This window comes from Schistocerca cancellata, chromosome 1 (assembly GCF_023864275.1).
Source record: "Schistocerca cancellata isolate TAMUIC-IGC-003103 chromosome 1, iqSchCanc2.1, whole genome shotgun sequence".
Taxonomy (NCBI): Eukaryota; Metazoa; Arthropoda; class Insecta; order Orthoptera; family Acrididae; genus Schistocerca; species Schistocerca cancellata.
This window is the reverse complement of record NC_064626.1, coordinates 1,179,941,289-1,179,966,133: the sequence shown is the minus strand read 5'-3', so window position 1 is coordinate 1,179,966,133 and position 24,845 is coordinate 1,179,941,289. Positions and strand designations below refer to the sequence as shown.

Here is a 24,845-nt window from a genome sequence, read left to right as displayed (position 1 = left end):
AGTATTGCTCTGCTGCGGCCAGTGGCAGTGGACTCGCACGAGACCTGAACAAAGACTGCAAGAAACTCCAGTCTTGAGAAGTGTGTCGCCTTACGTAATGCAGCCGTGCTGGCCCGGTGGCGTTTCAGGGAAGGGGGCAGCACAGAGTCGTGACGTCACGTCTGACGTGCCGCGCCCTCGAGGAGTGCCGCCTTTCTGCAAGCACCCCTCTCCTCCTCCTCCCCTCCCCCCTCCACCCACCCACACACAGAAGAGGCTTTGAAGTTGCCGCTGATGCAACTCGTGTCTTTCTGCTTGTTGTTTTATGCAGCAGCCTTATTGTTCCAAGCGCACGACGTTGGCAACACTGGTCGCACTTCATTTTACACTATCCGTAAATGAACTGTTTTCTTGCGCTATCAGTTACATTATGAAGGTACATAATCCGTCATTTTATTTATTTATTTCAGGCTACAGGGCATTTTTGGCGCAAATCGTTTTAAGAGAACTGGTTACAACGAACGAAAAATATCTTGTAAATTTTTTTCTCGAACTGAGAGATTATTTCGTAATTCGCTGACAAATATTTCACTTCTGTCGCAAAAATACCACCGAACCCTATACGTATGTCTCCAGGTGCTGCTTCATCAATAGGTATTATTATTGTCTGTTTGATCATTTCCATATGAGCTATAAAAAGATTCTAAAAACTACTACATATGTTGTGTCAGTGTAAAAGTTCTATATAGATATTTAAATAGCAGTTTTGTAACATTTCTAGCTGCCAAAGAGCACTTCCGTTGCCTGCTGCTGTTGACAGTTTGTTATGATTGGTCGTAGCCAATCCGTTGATAGTATACAGTAGCCAATCTCTCGATCTCATAATCTTGGTTGCCACGAACATTTACTTGTTTTTTTCCGAAATACGTCGCTTTTTCCGGGATAGTGATTAGGTTCAAATCGTTCAAATGGCTCTGAGCACTATGGGACTTCACTTCTGAGGTCATCAGTCCCATAGTGATTAGGGTAGGACCTAATAGCCAACCTTAAATGAAATACCAGCTAACTTCATTTACGAATCAAGGGAAATTAGGCAAAACCAGTGACGTTGGTTACCCACATCCGACACACGAGTCGTTGTATTCGCTTCCCATCATTCATCGCACAATTGCCATCCGCAGCACGCAACGAAATAGTTGGGTACACTGTAAGTACACGTTTACCGTTTTAACAATAACCAACAGCATTACACAAAAATGGCATAAATATTAACCATTCGGAGAGGAACAATAATGTTCGAAATACAATGTTCGTCAATACAAAATCATCTTATTTGATGGTGGAGTTCAGTTGCCACTGAATTTGCCTGACAGTCACAGTTGCATTTATTCTCTTCGTGGATGTTAATCACACGTCTTCAAATGGAGCCCTGAACAAACTTCCTTCTAACGCATTATGCTGAATGTTTCCTAAGCCATTAATATAAAATACTTTTGTATACGTTGACGCTGTCATCAACCCAAATATTAGTTTGGACACCACAGTGCTTTACTAGGCGCGGTCCTATTTGAGATGGTATGCCGTTTCCTTACTCCGATCTTTGAAATAACTTACTCAGGAAGTTATAGCGCCCGCATCTCGTGGTCGTGCGGTAGCGTTCTCGCTTCCCACACCCGGGTTCCCGGGATCGATTCCCGGCGGGGTCAGGGATTTTCTCTGCCTCGTGATGGCTGGGTGTTGTACACGTTTACCGTTTTAACAATAACCAACAGCATTACACAAAAATGGCATAAATATTAACCATTCGGAGAGGAACAATAATGTTCGAAATACAATGTTCGTCAATACAAAATCATCTTATTTGATGGTGGAGTTCAGTTGCCACTGAATTTGCCTGACAGTCACAGTTGCATTTATTCTCTTCGTGGATGTTAATCACACGTCTTCAAATGGAGCCCTGAACAAACTTCCTTCTAACGCATTATGCTGAATGTTTCCTAAGCCATTAATATAAAATACTTTTGTATACGTTGACGCTGTCATCAACCCAAATATTAGTTTGGACACCACAGTGCTTTACTAGGCGCGGTCCTATTTGAGATGGTATGCCGTTTCCTTACTCCGATCTTTGAAATAACTTACTCAGGAAGTTATAGCGCCCGCATCTCGTGGTCGTGCGGTAGCGTTCTCGCTTCCCACACCCGGGTTCCCGGGATCGATTCCCGGCGGGGTCAGGGATTTTCTCTGCCTCGTGATGGCTGGGTGTTGTGTGCTGTCCTTAGGTTAGTTAGGTTTAAGTAGTTCTACGTTCTAGGGGACTGATAACCATAGATGTTAAGTCCCATAGTGCTCAGAGCCATTTGAACCATTTGAAGTTATAGCGAGACTGGGAACTACGCTACAACTACGCAGTTTTCCCATTAACAAACATTGTCAGTGTTGAAAGATACGGTCAGTAACAACTAAAAATCCTAGGACTCACTGGGTATCGCACCCAGGACCTGTTGATTCTTAGTGCGACAATTTACTGCTGGGCCGTGGAAACAAAATTTTCTGTAACTCATGATTGTTGTATCCTATCTACCGAGATGCTGAAGCAAACATGGTTTTGTAGATAGATCGACCAACTTTCTAACAGCGTTCGTTAACCATAGAAAGCAGAAATACAGTGGCATGGCGCTTGTTATAGTCTGCAGTGTAGGATACTGCAATTAACGGCGGACTCACAGCAGGCTCTGCGACCCGGTGTTTATGCGGCTATGCAAGCAACACCCCCCCCCCCCCCCGCCTCCCTCTCATTTTGTGTTAAGTTACACACCATGTGTAATTAAAAAATCTCATGGCCCCTTTAAAAATGACCACAGTTACCTCAGTAGCTCAGCAAAAACATGTTTCCAAACAGTGATTTTATGCCGTCAAATGCACAAGTTACACACCATGTGTAATTAAAAAATCTCATGGCCCCTTTAAAAATGACCACAGTTACCTCAGTAGCTCAGCAAAAATATGTTTCCAAACAGTGATTTTATGCCGTCAAATGCACGGGCGTTTTTCGTCAACTCACAAGTTAGTCGTGAAGGCTGTGGCTCCGAGCGTACGAACAGACTTAAAGAGGTTCGTTTCTTTTAGTGCCTTCCTAATTTACACTTCCCTTGTTTCGCGAACTAGATCTAAGCAAGTGCTGTGAAGTTTCCTGGACAGATGTGAAACACGGAACAGCAAACGAAGTTCCTCCGCCGTTTCGCCACAGGCCACTGTAAATTTTTCACGTCTTCCATCACGAGAAATAACCACAAAGTAATTTATTTTATATATTCTGTCCCTTATTCTCACGCCAGATAGGTTTCTATTCATTTGTTCAATCTGCGGAATGAAATACGTTGTCTCGAAATTTTTCCAGAAAATAAGTCGTTGATTCCTGTTCTCAGCTCGAAATGGTCAGATTGTTGTTCTAATCTTCTGGATAAACAAATTTATGTCAGCGCTATTTTGAACTATTAGACAACAGGCCACCTGGGTTGCACAGTTTTTTCCTTTGTCACGTTTACACCAAGTTGATAATTCTATCTCTCTCCACTCAATATTACGTTGTTGAGTTTCTTTATACCCTAAGAGACCTCTTCTGATACACAACCGAGGAAAACAACAGAATAACCGTAGCGAGGATCTGAATTCAAAGTTACATGCAGTCTTTTGGTCTCCGTATGCCAGGATCCCCTAAATTACTTTTGGAGATTCCTCCCCCGCCCTCCCCCCAATCGCTTCCTTGTCTCATGCTAGCTAGGGGTCTGTTTCAAGTCATCTCGATGACTGTCTTCCTTGTAAATGACATTCCCATTAAAAGCTGGCGACGTTCCCAGTGATCCACGCACTGCCAGCTAGTCTTACTCCGATTCTTGGTTAAAAAAGAGTGTCCTTTTTTTACGTGCGCTTCTCCGTTGAATTAATCCCAGCTAGGTCTCTACTCTCTGCTAGAAACGTGTAGACACGCGAGTTGGAACTCTTTTTGTAATTATATTGTTTCTCGGGTTAGCCAACTTTCTGTTATGTATTTGAGCGAAGTTGATAAGAAATTAATTTAGTGAGTTATAAGTTTTTTCTGTGTTGCCACCAACAAGACCTTTTTTGAATACAAATATGCAATACATTTTAAGCCGCATTGGCGCTTGGACATGACTAACTGCAACTGATCAGCACGAAGCCGCCAATAATTCAGAGACTCTGCTTGAAACTTCCCAAATTACCTCACTTATTGCTTTCTTTCACCTGTACTTAAATTGTCTTGATGATTCACTCTTGTCCATAGCGAATTTTTTTTTTATGCCTTAAAGCAGCTTCCAAAATTATTGTCTTCGTCAACGGCAAATTATCGGCGCATCCTTCGTAACCCGAGAAACCGTCATGCAGAAAGTCTTCCGCCAAGCCAGGACGACTGGCTAGCTGGCGGTGAGCCAGCGCTGCACCTCTGCCGAGTCTTCGTTTTGTGTAGTACTCCGCCGCGGCGGTACATTGGCTTCTAGGCAGCATCCAGCAACACGGCCGGACACAAAGGGCAGCTGCGGCGTTGCCAGTTGTTCCCCCCAATGGCGAGCGGTCCCGCGTCTCCCTTGTCCTCGCATCCCATTGGCTGGCGCGTCTTACTCGCAGCCGCGCGCGGTCAAGGACCAAATGGCCGCCCAAACAGGTTTTTACCTCGTCTATAGTGATGCCTCCCAATCTACGCTTTACTACGCTCGGTTCTAAAAAAAGAGAACAGTGGGCGTACGAGTTCGAGGAACCCGAATAACAAATGCACTCTTGCCACGCCCCGCTGCAGTAGCACTGGCGCCATCTGTTTTACTAAGTAAGCATTGTTGCGCTACGTAGCGATATGCTGGAAACATGATCAAAAATCGTTTTCTGTTCGTTTCTGCGAACTATTGGTACTGGAATAACTTCAGAATTCTGGAGAATATATTTGCCAAACAAGAAGACGAAAGAGAAATATCCGCGATGTATCGAAATAAAAGACAAAAATGAAATCGATTGTCCATTGTCTCGGCCTTCGTGTTTGACATTTCTTTATCTCCTACTAAAGAAATAATTACGCAGTTTTCCATCGTAGCATTATAGATTAATTACGACATTCTTAGAAGTCAAATCTACAGCACACATTAACAGAACAGTTAATTACCGTGTTCCACAACGGAATTTTCCATCAACAAAATAAATTAGTGAAGCCCGTGGAGAAGGCGGTCTTCATGTGGTTTATTAACCCTTAGCAACTGTGGATGGTCTGTCAGACCGCTACAGTTTTTTGTCTGGCTATGTTTCACACACCACTGTGAGGTGAAGTAGACTCTTCTGTGTACCTTCCTACTGGATGGCAAGAAATTGGGCATTGTTGCTGCGATCTGTTTCATATTTTTCGGCCTTCAGAGGTCTCACAGACGTACTGTACCGTAGTGTTTGCGTATCATGGTTTTGCTGAACTTAATCCGTTTCTCCGTGGTGAGGAAAGCTAGCCCGTCTGTGCAACGTCTCCTATGCGAGACTGATGAGTTCAAGAACGCCTCAGTGAATTCTCAGACTTCAATGACAGTGATAATGACCAAGATTTCGAGTATTTCGTTATCACGATAATAATTTTGAGAAGGAAGCTGAAAGTGATGAAGATGTCACAGGTGATGCCAACGGGTACCTCTGCGGTAGGAACAGAAAGATGTTTTCGATGGAGAAAACGGAAGCCGCTAACATAAGAACAAACAGGCAACTCAACATTGCCCTGCAGCTGCCTGGACTGCAATATATTCCGAAAAGTCTTGGAGAAAACTTGCTGTTTTGGAGATATGAGCCTCAAATACAGAAACGGTTTGTGGAAAAACAATAAACCGCAGCCTTTTGTTGTCCTTGTTTGAAGTGGAAAACAAGATATCCATTCAACAGTGTGTCAACATCATTGTATGTAGTGCAACATTATTTACAGGTGTTATATTTGTTTTGGGGAATTTTTGCTGTAACTTCTCTGCAATAGTTGAAAAATGCTCGTTTACATAGTCTGCTAAGTGTTGTCGATCATTTATTACCTTATCCCTCTCCCTTAGCAGTATGTTATTCTGATAAAAACTTTTTGAAGTAAAAAATTTTAATGCCTAGACTGCAGTTTTCCTATCCCAAATAAAGTATGCCAACTAATTTGTTGCTATCTGCAATCATCTTCAGATTGTTCAAAAAGTGAGAAGGCGGTGAGGAAGCATTGGAAAGCATCATTAGCCATAGTCATGCAAGAACACACATTCATAACTGCCAAAACAGTACAAGTACACAGTTTATAAACATCACTGTGTGCAAGCCAGGTTTTAGGCTGTAATCTCACAGAATGACGATAATATAGGAAAATTTCCTGTTGCGTATCCTGCGAATTATGGTCTAGAACCTGGCTTGCTCATAGTGATGTTTAAAACTATGTACTGTGTTATTGTTTTGGTAGTTACAAATGATTGTTATTGCATGACTACAGCTAATGGTGCTTTCCAATCTTTAATCACTGTCTTTTCACATTTTTGAATAATGATCTGAAGATGGTTGCAGATAACAACCAAAACTAGCTATCAAAACTTTAATTGTGATAGGAAACTTGCAGCCTAGACATTAAAGTTATTTTACTTCAAATAGAAATTTATTTATTAAAAGTAAGTTATTTCAAAGATATATAAATGTGGCAAATAAATAAGTGCACAAAACCCTTGGCCCTTAAAGGGCTGTGCAGCACTACTTACAAATTTTAATTTCATATCATTAACTGGATCTCTTGCTGTATGTCTCTGTTACACATCACTGTTAATTATACTAATAAATGCAGTGTATATTATTAAATTAGTGGCAGAATGTGGCTTGGTCTGTGTTAAACAGCTGTGGAAAGGTCACACCTGCTGTGGCTATGAATACAGACCGTGTAATATGCAGCCCCAAAGGGTCACTTGATATATACTACTCATAGCCAAAATTACGTTGTTCTTTTTCATGTTTGTGATTACCCCACAGTGTATATTTCTACAACTAATTACAAGTCACCAAGAAACATTATTTTCCATAGCTGTCTTGATTCATATGATTTATTCTTAATGTTACAGGAACTCTTTGCGCAACTGCAGTTCAGCCAAGAGAGCGCACTTCCTCCAGATGCATTGCGGCGAGCTTTGGCAGAATCGTTCTTCGACCAGCAGCGCTTTCAGCTGGGGTTTATGGATGATGCTGCTGAATGTTTCGTAAGTGACGCTTTTAACTAATTATTTTCACAGATTTGCACCTGAGATACAGACTCTGACTTGTCAGTTATTAACAAAATTCTTATCATTTTTAGGAAAATATCCTGCTGCGCATTCACTTTCACATTGCAAGTGGTGAAGCAGAGGATATGTGCAATGCTCGCCATTGTATACCTCACCAGAAATTTGCCATGACGCTCGTGGAGCAGAGTGTTTGTGGGGCATGTGGTGCAACATCTGAGCCCCTTCCATTCACACAGGTAATGAGAAGCAGAGTCAGCCGTATATAGTCAATACAAAACAGCTATGTGTGGTCATGATACACACGAAAGACTGCAATACTTATTTCACCAGTAACTGAGTAAAGAGGTAGAGGTCTTAGTTTCTTCTCTCACTTCTCGATGACAAAATTCCATATTTAAGTGTTCGAAAGAAATTAGCTCAGAACAATGTAAATTTACATATAAGAGAATTATTCTTTTTAAAACCACTAATTGTTGAGTGACCACAGTTTATTCATACATCTATTACCTCCTTCAATAAAACACTTAAGGTGCCTCACATTCAGCTTAGGCTATTTATGAAGATATGATTGTGGAAGATTGTGTGTATTTGAAATTTTTTGGAACTCTCAGTTTATGGAAAAATGAGACAATTTTAGCGAACAAAGCTTGTTTATATTAAGGAATGTTTGTGTGTCTGTCATGCAAAGTGATATGTAATCAAGCAGATTATAGGGAAATTATTTCAGTTTAAATTGTTAAAGTAGTTTTGTTGTGCCACGTGAGTTCAAGCATTCAAAAGTTATTTAACTGGGAGGGAACCATTTTTTTGTATGAAACCTTTAGTGTCATTCTTATAAACATTTTCAAAGCTTATCAGCAGTTCTAAAATAGATATTTTTGAAGAAAGTGGTATCATTGTTGAAAGTATTATTTAAATACCGATTTGGCAGTTCTTGTAAAACACCATTTAGAAAAGACTACATTAAGTGCCTGTGAAGGTCTCTCTGTGAAAACGAAATTTTTTTGTGGGAAAAACTACATACAGTAATGTTCATGATTAAAACATCCCCTGCAGTTATTTAATCTTTAACATTACACTTGATAGTTGTGGACGTCCCACCAGCAAAAATTTGTGTTACTATATAGTGTGTTCAGAGTCTACAATCAAATCAAAGTTAGCACACGGTGTTGGGGCCAGGAAAATTAATCTAAACTATTGCTTCATAGACATGGTATTGAATTTTGTGTATGAATGAGTACTTCAAAAGAAAGACAGTATAGCTGTTAGATTGGCAGCCTAATATAATGTAGAAGAAAACAACAGTCCTATAAAATTTATAAGCATTCTTTGATGTGTATTTCACAAATTGTTTGTTACTCCCCACAGATGGTGCATTACGTCTCAGCATCTGCACTCACTGCCCAGGCTCGGCAGACGTCTGCAACAGCTCTGCATCCTGATCTCTTCGGACAGCTACTCAGGAAGGCTGGTGGAATGGGAGATATTCGAGACTGTCCGGTAATTAGAACACACATCTAACTCTGTTTCTCATTGAATACTGGAAATAGAATAGAGAATAATTTCAGTATATAGATATATAGTTCAGTATATAGATTACTATTTTAACACAATGCTTTCTTGTTTCTTCAACAGAGTGCTTGTGGTGCAAAGATCCAGATATGCCGCACACTGATGAATCGTCCAGAGATAGTATCTGTGGGAATTGTGTGGGATTCTGAACGACCCACACTCGAGCATATAATGGACGTATTTGCTACTGTGGGAACAACACTCCGATTGTCAGATGTTTTCCACAGTGTAGTGGATCATCGGTGGGCAGCATCTACAGTGCACTGCCTTGTCGGCGTAGTTACTTACTACGGCAAGCACTATTCCACATTTTTCTTTCACACAAAGTTACGTGTTTGGATCTACTTCGACGATGCTACTGTTAGAGAAATTGGCCCACGATGGGAGCAAGTTGTGGAAAGGTGCCGCCGAGGGCGGTACCAGCCCCTGCTGTTGCTGTATGCGGTTCAGAGTGGAACTCCAGTCCTGACGGACAGTGCTCCCAAAACAGTGACTCCTGTCCCAGTGGCCACATCAAAATGTGGGGCAGCAGTTGTTTCTTCGCATCCCCTACAGAGCCCTCTCCTCTCATCTGCACCTAATCAAAACCCAGTAATGCGTAGGTCCATTACGCCTAGTCCGGAAAAGACGTCGGCCTCAGTAAGTGGAACTACTGCCACACCTCGCAGAGCGATAACACCTAGCCCGGAAGGGCCGCTGCACCATTATAACACACAGCATCACAATGGACATCCACATGTTGTTAACAAACCCTACTGTGAGTATCAGAACCTCAGTGACATTCAGGATGCCATTTTTGGTGCTGAAAAACACCAAGAGGCAGACGAAGTAGACTGCGTCGCAAACAGAACGGAACCCAGCTACATAAGTCGCAAGGCGGTAGAAAATGTGTTGACTTTTCAACAGCAGAAGAAACAACAGATGGTTCTGCAAAGATGCAACAGTGGTGGCAGCTACAATGGAACACCTGTTGGAAGCCCAGATGGAATAAACATTCCAGAGCATCTGAATGTCCCAAGGAGGAGAGACTCCGGCAACTGGAGTGGTGACAGGAACAGTGCTTCATCGTCATCTTCCACATCAATGGAGAATCCGTACCTCTATATTGTTGGCAAGATGCAACCGAGAGTGCAGGGAGGAGTACCACGAAGCCCAACTGGCATTAAACCTGGAGAACTGTCAAGTTCAAGCAGTGGACCATATGATGCTGGATATGATTCTTACTCACTGTCTTCCACCGACAGCTTACCTCTTCAGCAAGGGCTGAAATACAATCTGCAGGTAATTTTTCCTTTATGCGTACAAAACTAATAGTATCATAACTATAGAAATACGGTATTTGTTCATTAATTGGCAGAGAATACTAGTAACTTGTCAAATGACTCACATTGAATGCTCTATCAACAGACATTTTAAACTTCATTTTTGCCTTCTTTTCACATTTTATTTGTAGTTTTTATTTAATATATCATTGTTATACATTATAGAGAGGACAGATTGCTACTCACCTCATAGAGGAGGCAACAAGTTGTAGACAGGAACAATGAAAATACTGCTAAACTGAGTTGGGCCACAGTGGCCAAAGGCAATTGCCATGTGTGTTGTGAGTTTTATTTGTGTGAATGTGTGTGTGTTTTGCAGTTCTGAATATGGACTTTTTTGTCCAAAAGTTTAATTGTTTGGCAGTCCTTTCATTGTGCCAGTTTAACACTCAGCACCACCTCTATGTGGTGAGTAACAGTCTATCCTTTTCATAATATTGTTGTTATTCCATTCTGAACTTTCCATTATTATAAGTTACATTTAATACAGAATGCCTTCTTTGAAACAGACTCCCAAGAGTATTTATTAGTTATGACACTGTCCAAATAATTTACGATCATTATTAAGTAGCTCTCTAGAGAGGAACGTATGTAGAAACAGTAAAAAGTCACTTTTGTTTGTGTTACTTGTAATAAAAGGCACTTAATGACAGTTTGGAATATAACAGTATGTATGCTTGAATATACAAGGTGCAATAATATGAGACTTCTATAGCCTTTTGTTAGACAAAACTTGTTACAACCAGAGTTATATCGTTTCTTTTTCCTCTGCTTTCACTAGTTATATGTGTGTGTGTGGTAGCATTAGTAAGTAAAAGCATTTTTTTTCCTTTTTAGTTGGCACAAATACCAGAAGCAAACTGTGAACGACTCTGTGCTGAAGCAGATCAACTTATGGAACGCTCGAGAGCTGCTGAGGAATCAGGTGACATTCAGGCAGCACTGGGACTGTGCCATGCAGCAACAGGGAGAGCACGTGCTGCCATGGATGCTCCCTATAACAATACTCAGACAATGACCCTGGCTCGCATGAAGCACAATACGTGTGTAATGCGACTTCGTTCCTTGCATCGACGACTGTTATTGCAGAGCCACCCTTCGCAGGAAGGTGAGAAGAATCAGCATTAAAATTCTTAATTTGGGAGCATTATTACATAAATATGGGATGTTTTTATTTAATTTTGTGGAAGCATTTGCAGGCTAGCAACAGAGGTGCATTGGTTGTATTTACAACCTGTCAGCAAATAGCAGTTAGCATCTTTCCTCATGTATGTGTTGTTGAATAAGATAAAAAAAAAACCTATGTTATTAGGTTGTACTAGGTTTGATATGATGTTACTGAAGCCATAAATGGATCATGCACCCAGTTTATATATAAATTAATTACTCATGTTTCTGCATATTTTTAAACTCGATAGTTTCTTTTTGGTATGATTCACAGGCCTCTTCTATTTGCCTCAGAGTTATTCTGTTCCCTGTATAATCTGTTCCCTGTATAATCAAAGTGCATTTTACTCTGTATTAAATCTCAGTTCAGGCAGAAAATTATGCAGTTATCAGTAGGTGCTGGGGAAAGAACTGCTTAGTAAAATTTAAATGTTTACACATTTAAAACAAGCGGACTACTTTGGCCTACTTTTTTTTACTGAACATATGGGATACAACAGCAGTAAACTTGGAAAAGCCAGACAAAGACTTTATATTTATCTCTTGGAAAACAAAAAATCTGAAACAGTTTTTTTGAAAAACGTGATTAATTCTTACATCGACTTAAAATGTGTGTAGAACATTTCAGGAGTAGTAGAAAATATTTTAGGAGGTAATAGTATGGGCTAACATCCATTTAACATATGTCCAATTTTTACCGGCTACAGAGATACAGCCAGTAGACTTAACCCAAACAAATTCTCACAGAAGTTGTTAAGCAAAGGCAAAAAATTAATTACAAAGTTGATTTTCATAAATTCAACCTCTGGTTCAGTATATTTTTGAATTCTCTTGACAACAGCACATGTGGTTCTTCTGTAGTAACCAAGGCATTCTTTTATGAGGGCAGCACTATTCGTAATCCAAATGATCAATTTGTCTTTTGTGTTTACTTTTCCTTTGTAGACTGCAGCATGCTTACAGGCAAATATCTAAAAGGGCAAGGTTTGGGGACTTCGGTGGCCAAGAAATTCTGTTCATTTGCACATTCATATGATACATGACTGCAGGGCACTGCACTGCCCCCACAAAATTTACTGAAAACTTGAGTAAATACTACTGAATCTGGTACTCTGGAATTAGGTAATTAAACTCAAACACAACTTTACAATTTCAGCTTCAAACCAAAAAAGATAAAAATAAAGCTAAATCAACTGGAGTACCAACAAGCAAAATGAAAACTTTTCTTTGTAACCAGCTGTATTTAGTGACTAATAAAAATGGACACATGTTATATGGAATGTTTTATTTGAATAAATCTATACTAAAATATTTAATATCCCAATGGAAACGCCCTGTGTGTAGCAAAATGGTGAATACTTGTCAAAAAAAAAAAAAAGGTTCATAGAAATTAAAACAAATAATGGTTCCCTTTTCTACCAAAGATATTGTTTCAGTTGATCAAAACTATACTCTACAATCCACTGTGAAACACACGGCAGAGAATACATGCCATTGCACCAGTTATTAAAGTTTCTTCCCACTCCATTCACTTATGGAGAGCAGGAAGAATGATCGTTTGAAAGACTCTGTGCGTGCAGTAATTATTGTGATCTTATCCTCGCAATCCAGTGTGAGTGATCTGTAGGGGCTGTAGTATATTCCAAGAGTCACAATTTAAAGCCAGTTCTTGAAACTTTGTTAGTAGACTTTTTCAGGATGGTTTACATCTACATTCAAGAGCCTTCCAGTTTAGTTCCTTCAGTACCTTTGTGGCAGTCTCTCATGGACCGAACAAACCTATGACCACTCCTGCTGCCCTTCTCTGCATACGTTCAATATCCCCTGATAGTACTATTTGGTTTGATTCCCCCATACTTGAGCAATATTCCAGAACTGGTTACATGATTTATTTGTCAGCGATCTCCTTTGTAGATTGACTGCAATTCCCCAGTATTGGATCAATAAACCAAAGTCTACCAGCTGCTTTACCCACAACTGAACCTATGTGACTATTCCATTTCATGTCCCTTCAGAGTGTTACGCCTCTATATTTGTATGAGTTGGCCACTCTGAAATCTTATCAAGATCTGATTAATATATAACATGAGCAGCAAGGGGCCCCAACACACTTCCCTGGGACTCACCTGAAGTTACTTCTATATCTGTTGATGACTTTCCATGCAAGACAACATGTCTCCCTACCGAAAAGTCCCCAATCCAGTGACAAATTTCATTTGAAACTTCATTGATCATCCTTCTGGCAGTAAGCATAAGTGTGGGAGCTCTGAAATTTCTGGAACAAGGAATATATTCTTCAAGCGATGGAAGGGGAATGAAGGGGGAGGAGATAGTGAATGTTTTGACAGCTATGATAGAATGTTTACATGGATGACAGGCTTTAATGAGAACAAGTAACATGATTAATTATTAATGCAGTTTTTAATAGTTGCATCACTTATTGATGTGTACCATGGAAGGTTCCACATCTCTGGTTGTTGTCCTTTGTGGCAGAGCCTACAGAACGTGACAAATAAATGAATGCAGCTGAGTCTGTCTAAAGTGTTCTCCTAAGTTCCCCTCTCACAAAAGCATTCCCTTTCACTCTTTTTTGCATTTCCTCTAATCCCTGGAAGAGAGAACCTATAATCCTTACAGACTGATATTGAACCAACAAGGAAATACATTTGTCAAAATGCTAAGTGGACCTTTTAGCAGTTTTTAAACTTCAGGAGTTGAAGAGCAGTTCAAGTGCACAGGGTTGGATTAATGATTTTGTTGACCACAGTAAACCTAGGAATATTTCAGAAAAAATGAATGTGAACTATTTTATGTAGCTGGTGCCTCACAACTTACCATACTTCATGAAAAATACACCAGCAGTTGCTAAGTCAACCTCTTTATTGTGCTACCAGTTTCAGTCCACAAGATCATCAGGCAAAGAGATTCACTTAGCAGCTGGGGATGGGTTTTCAACGTGATCATGAAAATGAATATGACAAAATTTCATCAGTTCATGTTTCTGTAGAAACTCCCAAGAAGATTAATTTGGGATCACTATATTCATACGAACAGCTAGAGTCTTTCACCAAGAAAATCGCCCATGTTTCACTTGTTATGTAAGTGCACAGAATGTGTGTCTGTGAAGTCAGTGGTGTTACTAATTCTGATAACCATGCTGTCAGTTTTTTTTATTTATAGTAAATTCATTATGCTCTGTACCGTCATCATTTTTTAAAAAGATTGTCTTTCGAAATTTCTGGCTACTATTTGAGCGAAGGTTTGTCATTTTGAACGCATTCCATAAATGGTAACTCTGCTCTTGGTATCTCTGGTTGACATGTTGAATCTTTATTTGTTAAAATATCTTTAATGTCAAATTATATTTAATTTATTTCTGTAAAATGTTTTACTCCACTCACCAATTTTTGTATAGAAGTGTTTTGAATGCAGTGCATAGAATAGTGAGTTGTACAGAGCACATGAAAATTAAATTACACACTAATAAAAATTAAAAACAAGGAGAAACATAACTGCATCCAAATGTGTCATAATTATTTCATTGCATTAGCTTACTGCCATTGTAGAGTAGACAACACATTACAGTTAGAAGCACCATATATACTTACAGTGGTACATGTTAATCTCCTCTATGAATGTTGTCTAAAAAATATATCAAGCAGTTGAAATGTTGCCATGTACATTTATGTCTTTAAAGGTGGGAAGGAATTACATGTTCAGATATTGTTTTTTACACATTTCTGACTGACCTGTGTATCATTGTCCTGTGAATGCAAGAAGTTTTAATTGACAATATTACAAAAGTGGTAGATTGCTACTCGCAATATAGCTGAGACGCTGAATTGTGGGTAGGCACAACAGAAAGACTGTCAAACAAGTAAGCTCTTCACCGAAAAGGACTTAATGAGAATTTGATAACACACACACACACACACACACACACACACACACACACACACAGTACAACAGTTCCTGCCTGCCGAGGCCATTCTGTGAACATGATGGAAGAAGCAATCTGGGTGGTGGGGGTAAGGAGAAGGCTGGGATGGGGAGGGGGGAGATACCAGGATAGGGGTGGGGGACAGTAAAGTGCTGCTTGTGGAAGCATACAGGGATGAGGTGGATGGAGGGTAGGGCAGCTAGGTGCAGTCAGGAAGTTAGACAAAGGGTGGGGGTGGGGGCAATGGAAAAGGGGGAATTACAAAGACTGTTGGTGCGTTGGTGGAATAGAGGGCTGTGCAGTGCTGGAGTGGGAACAGGGAAGGGGACAAATGGGTAAAGGACAATGTCTAACGAAGCTTGAGGCCAGGGGGGTTACAGGACCATAGGATGCACTGCAGGGAGAGTTCCCACCTGCGCAGTTCAGAAAATCTGGTGTTGGTAAGAAGGATCCAGATGGCACAGGCTGTGAAGCTGTCACTGAAATGAAGAATATCTTGTTGGGCAGTATGCAGCCAGACAGCTTGTTGGTTGTAATGTCCATGTAGAATGCAACACGATGGTTGCAACTGAGGTTAGCATTCTGCATTTGACTTGGGCGTGACAACCAACAAGCTGTCTGTCAGCATGAATGGTCACCTACAAACTATAGCCAAGAAATAGCTGGACCACCCAGTTGCTGAGCACACTGCCCAACATGAAGTTCTTCATTTCAATGGCTGCTTCACAGTTGTGACATCTCGATACTTCCTACCAACACCAGCTTTTCTGAATTGCACAGGTGGGATCTCTCCATGCCGTATATCATACATTTCTGTCATTGTTCTTTTCCCACCTGTCCCCTTCCATTCTCCCATTCCAGCACTACACAACGCTCTATTCCACTAACACTCACATGGTCTTTCTACTTCTCTCTTTTCTGCCCCCCCCCCCCTCCCCACCGCCCTCCATCTAACTTCCTGGCTGTACATAGCTGCCTTACCCTTTCTCCATCTCATACCTGTATGCTCCCATAGGCAGCACTTTACCACCCTCCACCTCTACCCTGCTATCCATCCCCCCTCCCCATCCCAGTCTCCTCCTTACCCCCAACACCCAGACTGCTTTCCTATCATATGCTTCTGCTTACAATCTGGCCTCGGCAGCCAGAGACTGTGATCGTGTGTGTGTGTGTGTGTGTGTGTGTGTGTGTGTTATCCAATTCTGATGAAGGCCTTTTTGGCTGAGAGTGTACTTGTTTGACAGTCTTTTTGTTGTGCCTTTTTGCAACTCAGCACCTCTGCTATATGGTGAGTAGCAATCTATCCTTTTCATATTATGTCATTATTCCATCCTGGATTTTCCATTGTTAGAAGTGTTAACTGAGTGTTCTGTTTAAATTTCAGATACTGCTGTCGAAGTGCGACACAACCGTGAAGGGAGCAGCTCCAGTACACGAGGGCCGGGGAATAAAGCAAGCAGTGCTCAGCACACGAGGCAAAATTCTCGTGACAAGACGTCAGCAGCACAGCATTCTCGTCAGAACAGCAGGGAACTCTTGTCCAGCACAGCTGAGAAGAATATTGAAATTTATGCCACTCTTCCAAAGAAAAAGGCAGGAGGTACATCACGTAGTGGTGGAAGTGGGAAAACACGAGACAGTACAAATGTTGTGGAAGATGAAGAATATATGTTACATAACAGAACAGGCAGAGAAAGAGGTATAATTAGATCTGTGAAGAAGAAAGATGATGATATGAAAACTCGTGAAAAAAGGGCCAGAAGTGAAGAAAGGAACAAAAATGGCAAGGATTATTCCTTAGCGAGTAACTCCTTAATAACGAGTTCAACAAAGGAAACTACCAACAAGAAGGACAAAGCAAAGAACAGTGATGAAAACAGTAAGAAAACTCCTACACCTGAAGCAAAACAAGGGAAAAAACAACATAAAATTCGCCGTAAATTACTAATGGGTGGTCTCATACTGCGTCGTAAAAATCGATCAATGCCAGATTTGAGGGAAGGCCAGGAAGGTGCAGAAAATGACTCAAGGGGTGGTGTGGCCACAGAACAGAAAGGCATTCTAAGTAATGTTAAAGCTTCTCAAGATGACAGCAGTGTGGGTCTCAAAGGATCAGAAAAATCAAGTACACTGTGTGGCTATTTGTCTGAAGGACATTTGGAATATACAGGTGGTGGCAATCCAAACCTAGAACGAAGCCGTCTTATGAGGAAGAGCTTTCATGGCAGTGCAGGCAAAGTACTTCATGCTGCGAAAGTTCCTCCACCCCCACCACTTCGAACGACTTCCCAGCTGACTGCCAAGATTGCACCTGAATTATGTCAGCCAGGTGCTTTCGAAAGGCAACACTATCCAGTACCCCATGAAGCAAGTTTACAGTCAAATGGGAAGAATTCAAATAATCTTCCACAAGCATATTGTCAAATGCCTCTTACAGGACAGGATGGTGTGAAAATGAATCCGCAAAATAATCGAAGTCCTTACAATTATAATTTTGATCCACAATCTTTATCTTATATTCAGGCATTTAATGCTAATGCAACTAATGCTGTAGAAGATCAGCTACCTCAAATGATCAACAATGAGGCTGTAACATATGCAAATGGAGGTGCTCTTTATGGTATGGCACAGTTTTCGAACAATAACAAGGTGGTGACTCAAGCAGAAGTACATAATGAACAGAATAGTATGTCTCCAACAAATGAAAATGTTGCTTCATTCAATCAGGCTCAACAGAATTCCTCTTCAAAGAACAATGGAGAAAGCTCTATTCTTGCTGAAGATGGAAGCACAGGTCAGAACTTGCCACTTCCACCATACCCAAGTCCTGTAAGCTCTGTTGCTCACTCCAGGCAAGCCAGTGAAGATTTCCCACCTCCACCCCCACCTTTAGAAATTGAATTAACAACTGAAGCAATAAACAAACTTTCAGTCTCTGCTGAGGAAGTGAGTGGCTCTCCTAAACAGCAAAATCAGATGATGCAGCCACAGCACACTCAACAATCTTATCATCAGGTTCAAATACAAAACCATATTCAACTTCAGAATCAGCAGCAACAGTATTCAGTGATGCAGCAACAGCAGAATCAGCAACTCCACCAACACTTGCAGCATTTGCATATGCAACAAACACAACAGTTGCATTCTACTCCGCAGTTCCAACAACAGCAGAAGCACCATATTCATCAGCAGCAGCAACTCCAGCACCAGCAGCAGCAGCAGTTACAGCAACAGCAACTTCTCCAACAGCAACAACAGCAGCAGCAGTTACAGCATCAGCAGCAATTACAGCACCACCAACAGCAGCAGCTCCAACAACAGCAACTCCAGAACCTCCATCATCAACAGCAATTACAACATCCACAGATTCAACATCATCACCAGCAGCAGCAATATCAGCATCACCTCCAATATCAACAACAACAAATGCAGTATCAACAGCAGCAGCAGCAGCAACAACAACAACAACAACTGCAGTACCAGCAGCACCAGCAACAGCAGATTCAGTATCAGCAAAAGCAGCATCATATTCAGTATCAGCAACAGCAACAACTCCTGCAGCATCAACAACTACAAGGTCAGCAGCCTCAACATCCAATATATCAACAGCAACTTCAGCAGCAAAAGCAGCAGCTTCACTACCAACAACAGCAGTCTCATGGTCAGCAGCAGTCTCATGGTCAACAGCAGCCTGAGTTACAAGAACACCAAGTTCAGCAACAAAAGCAAGATACTCAGCAACAGGAACAGAGTCCAAGTAGTCTACTTATTCAGCTTCAGCAAAAAAGGCAGGAGATTCTAGCTAAAGAGGCTAGAGACACTGAGCCAGAAAGTTCTGCCCCTGCTAAGTCAGGTGAAGAGTGGCTGAGAGAATTGCAAGCCAAACAAGCAGAAAGAAAGCTTAAGAAATTAAAAAGTCAAACTGACAATTCAGCAAGTAGAGTGGTGCAGGACAGCAGTATATCTAATTCCACCGATATGAGTGATAAAAAAGTTTCGTCTGTAAAAGATTTGGCTTCTAGATTTGAGAGTATTCGAACACAAACACCGTGCAAAAGTGTTTCAGAAAACAGAGTTACAGAAAGTACCATTAATACAGTAAATCAAGATGGAGACAGAGTACCTGCTGTGACACATGAGCATGTGTCTCCTGGTGTTCAGGTGTCAGCTAATACTAACAGTGGTGTACATCAGAATACATCTGTAGATAATACTAATAGTTTTCTATCGTCTTGTCCACCAAACTTACGAGAAAACAGATCTGACAGTGCTTTTGACACAGGCATCCTTTCGGTCAAAAAAAGGAACAGCAGTGTTCCTGGAGGATTGGAAAGTGTTTCTGCATTAAAAACACATGAAAATTCTGCAGGATTGGATGTAAGTGTTTCTTTTGCGGAACTTAAATCAGAAGGTCTTAACAGCAGTTTTGATACAAAAGAAAGTAGAAGAAAAAGTGGAAAGAAAAAGAATGTGACTTTCTGTGATCAGGTTATTTTGGTGGCAACTGCTGAAGATGAAGAAGAGGACAGTTACATTCCCAATCCAATATTAGAGAGAGTTCTTCGCTCAGCTTTCCACAAACCTGATGCACATGTCACACAACATGATGTACAGATAGAAGTAAGAAGCCTTCAGGGGACGGACAGTCAGCAGGAAAGTAATGTGCATATGAAAGCTATGGAAGTGACTTCGCAGCCAAGTAACATGGCCCAAATAAATGCATACACTGATAACAGGAATGCACAACCTTATGGTCAGCCATGGATGCAAGACCCAAAGCTAGCTGGTAGTCCATCATTTCAGGACTCTCAAAGGCTACCAGCACAACCAACTGAATATTCTTCAGATCAGAATAGAGGTAAATTACTGCATCATCAGTCTACAGACACCATTAGAGGTCATCCCTCACAGTTAGCAAATCATCAGTATCCACCCCAATACCCACAAACATTTCAACAGCAAAGGACTGTTTCATTATCTCAACCTCATACAAAATATCCCATACCAGAAATGAGTTCAAATGCGTTGTACAATGACAGTGCAAATTTCATGGATCATCAGTATCAGATGCAGGCAGGGCTACCCCAACAGGGAAATGCAATTGGTCACAATGCATTTCCAAATAAGGACAATGTCAGCAACATTGCCAACAAACAACGGTATTCTGGTGTCAGCAATCCTGTGATTCAAAAACAACCTTATGACTCTGTGCATCCCTCATATCAGCAGATGTCAACTTCACAGCTGCCAGGAGGACACACAAAGACATTGCAGTATGTCACAAAAGCACAAGCTGCACCAGTGGATCAGGCACGGACTTCTGTGGTCAGAGCCACGCCCTGCAATTTGTGTCGTAAAAAAGTTGTAGTTCCTCCAGCAATTTATTGTGCAGACTGTGATTTCTACATGTCGAGGTTCCGTCCAAGAAGCTGAGTTTTCATTTAATGGTGGAAATGTGTAATATAGTTAATTAATTCAGAGACTTATTTCTGTTTTTAAAGGCAAACTATAAAGCAGTGCTTTGTTATTTCTGCAAACAGAAAGTAAATGAACAGTATTGACAATGTGTACAAAATTCTTTATGAACTTGTGTTGATAAGTGTTATAAAAATGCTTGATGCATACTGGTGTGAAACTACTCAATTTTAGACACTGACAAATCAAAAAACTTTATTTTTTGTTGTGAAATTTGTTCTTAATTTATGTGTAATAGTGAAAAACATAAAGTCTGAGTCTTCATGTGTTAAATATCAATTTACATAGTACACAGCTAAATTTTAAGGTTAGTGTTGTTCTACACAGAACAGAACCATTGTACCTGAAATAAATGTAGAATCAAATTAGATTGTCACATAGAGGTTCAATTGGTGTAATCATATAGGAATTTTTATGTGACAGTAATTTTGATCTCATTAGTTCTATATAATTTTGTATTATATTTTTGTAAATGTAATTTTAATAAGAAAAAATAAAACTTTTATTATCTTTTTGTAATTCTGTGGTTACTGTACATGCAGTGCTCATAACAAAATAAGAGTACTGAATAAAATCCTGCAATAATTTACTATTATCAAACATCTGTGTTAACCTATACAAAGTGTTGCAGTCTCAAGATGAATCCAACATGCATGAGCTGCAGACCCAAACCTGTATTTCAACCGTTTGATAGTCAGATAATAAATCACAGTGGCCTGTACAATTCTAACAACAAAGAGAAATTTATTGCAAAAAACCGATTCATGTTCTACAGAGAGATAGAAGCTTTTCCATGTCACCTCTTTATTGACAATTTCTTGAAAATAATTGTTGAATAAATACAATAGGAAATACGCTCATAATGAACAAATCTGCATATTATTTTTTTAACGTTTGGCTATTGATTCATTATTTTAGCAGCAGGTCATCCTCCACTGACATCCATTTCACAAATGACTCATTCCTAATGGGATAAATATTACAAAACATCCTCAAATTATCTAATTTAATTCATGGTTATGCATATGTTCCACCAAATGTTACCATAACGTGACATTGATGTTATAAGTCTTGTATATGCAGTATCCATTAAATCTGTTTTTAAAGTGGAATTAAATGGACCAATTCAGAAATTGTGTCAAAGTTATAGAAACCAGTTCCTGGATATAGTCAGGGAAAGCAAGTTACAGTACCCCTCTGTATTATGCAATTCACACATTATGTGGATGCATGTCAATAGCCATCATTCATCTCACATAATTGGTTTGAAATTAAAATAAACAGTCTAGACTGCAAGGAACCTGTATTTTTGTGGTTACTGATTTCGGTCAGTTACTGACCATCTTCAGACCTCATACTATTATGGTAGATGGTGGAGGAGAACGGAGCAGGCATCATGGACTCCACAGATGTCAAAAGACTGGTATGAGGTCTGAAGATGGCCAGTAACTAACCAAAACCGGTAACACAAAAATAAAGGTTTCTTGTGGTTGAGTCTGTTTATGTTCATTTTAAAGTACTAAGATAAACCACTGTTCTCCATGAGAAATGTTGTCAAAAATTATTCACATAGCTGGGATAGGACTCACTTAATTTCTCTGTTAGAACTTGATTTTGTTGGCAGCAGTGAACACAAACAGAAAAAAAGCCATTGGCCCTTATCTATTGGCATAAATATTATTTCTTCCTTTTACAGCTGGCTACAGCTTTACATAATGCCTTTTGGATATATGGCTCCAAATCATAGCAAATTTCTTTGGGCAAGTCATTGTCCTGCATAGTCTGTTCTTGTTTTTTTTTTCTTTTTTTAAATAAACATGGTTTTTTCACTATTAGCGAATTTCATCTCCGAGTTACACAGATGTGAATTTTGCATGTAATATAATAAAATATAACCCTTGTGTGAGTCTTGTCACTATGCCAACATCAGCCGCACTAAATCCATTCATTCACATTTAAAACAAAACTGCACCTGACATGATAAATGTATGAAAATCAAATAGAATCATTGACTTTCAGATGTTGGCCATGTAATAAGATGCAGTTTTATTTTAAATGTGAACCAACAGACATAGTGTGGCTGACACTGGTAGGAGACCAAAGACCCATCTAAGGGTTGCATTTTGTTATTTTATAGATGGAAATCACATCTTTGTAGCTTGAAAATGCCCAAGGGAGTGAAATTAGCAAATAGCAGAAACTATGAAATAAGAGGTAAATGTAAGTTAATGCAGATGAGTAGGAAAAATAAACCCGTAATATTTTGATACAGCATTAGTAGTGTCTGCTGGACACAACTCACATTGTTTAAATATCAGGGCATAATGTGGCAAAGCCATATGAAAAGGAATGAGCATGTGAGTATTGTAGCAGGAAAGGTGAGTCGTTGACTTTGGTTTATTGGGAGAATGTGTTGCTAATCTGTAGAGGAGACTGCATATAGGACGCTAGTACGACCTATTCTTGAGTACTGCTCGAGTGTTTGGGACCCGTACCAGGTTGGATTAAAGGAAGACACTGAAGCAATTCAGAGGTGATTAGTTAGATTTATTACTGGTAGGTTTGAAGAGCATGCAAGTGTTATGGAGATGCTTCAAGAATTCAAATGTGAATCCCTGTAGGGGAGGCGACATTCTTTTTGAGGAACACTACTGAGAAAATTTAGAGAACTGACATTTGAAGCTGACTGCAGAATGATTCTGTTGCTTCCAACATACATTACATGTTGTTGTTGTGGTCTTCAGTCCTGAGACTGGTTTGATGCAGCTCTCCATGCTACTCTATCCTGTGCAAACTTCTTCATCTCCCAGTACCTACTGCAACCTACATTCTTCTGAATCTGCTTAGTGTATTCATCTCTTGGTCTCCCCCTAAGATTTTTACCCTCCACGCTGCCCTCCAATACTAAACTGGTGATCCCTTGATGCCTCAGAACATATCCTACCAACCGATCCCTTCTTCTGGTCAAGTTGTGCCACAAACTTCTCTTCTCCCCAATCCTATTCAATACTTCCTCATTAGTTATGTGATCTACCCATCTAATCTTCAGCATTCTTCTGTAGCACCACATTTCGAAAGCTTCTATTCTCTTCTTGTCCAAACTATTTACCGTCCATGTTTCACTTCCATACATGGCTACACTCCATACAAATACTTTCAGAAATGACTTCCTGACACTTAAATCTATACTCGATGTTAACAAATTTCTCTTCTTCAGAAACGCTTTCCTTGCCATTGCCAGTCTACATTTAATATCCTCTCTACTTCGACCATCATCAGTTATTTTGCTCCCCAAATAGCAAAACTCCTTTACTACTTTAAGTGTCTCATTTCCTAATCTACTACCCTCAGCATCACCCGACTTAATTCGACTACATTCCATTATCCTCGTTTTGTTTTTGTTAATGTTCATCTTATATCCTCCCTTCAAGACACCATCCATTCCGTTCAACTGCTCTTCCAAGTCCTTTGCTGTCTCTGACAGAATTACAATGTCATCGGCGAACCTCAGAGTTTTTATTTCTTCTCCATGGATTTTAATACCTACTCCAAATTTTTCTTTTGTTTCCTTTACTGCTTGCTCAATATACAGATTGAACAACATCGGGGAGAGGCAACAACCCTGTCTTACTCCCTTCCCAACCACTGCTTCCCTTTCATGTCCCTCGACTCTTATAACTGCCATCTGGTTTCTGTACAAATTGTAAATAGCCTTTCGCTCCCTGTATTTTATCCCTGCCACCTTTAGAATTTGAAAGAGAGTATTCCAGTCAACATTGTCAAAAGCTTTCTCTAAGTCTACAAATGCTAGAAATGTAGGTTTGCCTTTCCTTAATCTTTCTTCCAAGATAAGTCGTAAGGTCAGTATTGCCTCACGTGTTCCAGTATTTCTACGGAATCCATTCGTCTGTAAAGAATTCGTGTTAGTATTTTGCAGCTGTGGCTTATTAAACTGATTGTTCGGTAATTTTCACATCTGTCAACACCTGCTTTCTTTGGGATTGGAATTATTATATTCTTCTTGAAGTCTGAGGGTATTTCGCCTGTTTCATACATCTTGCTCACCAGATGGTAGAGTTTTGTCAGGACTGGCTCTCCCAAGGCCGTCAGTAGTTCCAA

General features: G+C 40.2%; 1 protein-coding gene across 2 annotated transcripts in view; it reads left to right on the top strand.

The window, feature by feature from the left end:
• Window positions 1-21,245, top strand: part of LOC126094227 (uncharacterized) — a 481,158-nt gene extending 459,913 nt beyond the window's left edge. For both annotated transcript variants that reach the window (XM_049908779.1, XM_049908780.1), the window contains 6 exons: window positions 7,092-7,226; window positions 7,322-7,486; window positions 8,619-8,750; window positions 8,886-10,103; window positions 10,982-11,252; window positions 16,636-21,245. In XM_049908779.1, the coding sequence (XP_049764736.1) occupies window positions 7,092-7,226; window positions 7,322-7,486; window positions 8,619-8,750; window positions 8,886-10,103; window positions 10,982-11,252; window positions 16,636-20,684 (5,970 nt within the window). In that variant the 3' untranslated portion in view covers window positions 20,685-21,245. The remainder of the gene's footprint in view (window positions 1-7,091; window positions 7,227-7,321; window positions 7,487-8,618; window positions 8,751-8,885; window positions 10,104-10,981; window positions 11,253-16,635) is intronic.
• Window positions 21,246-24,845: the final 3,600 nt, after the last annotated feature.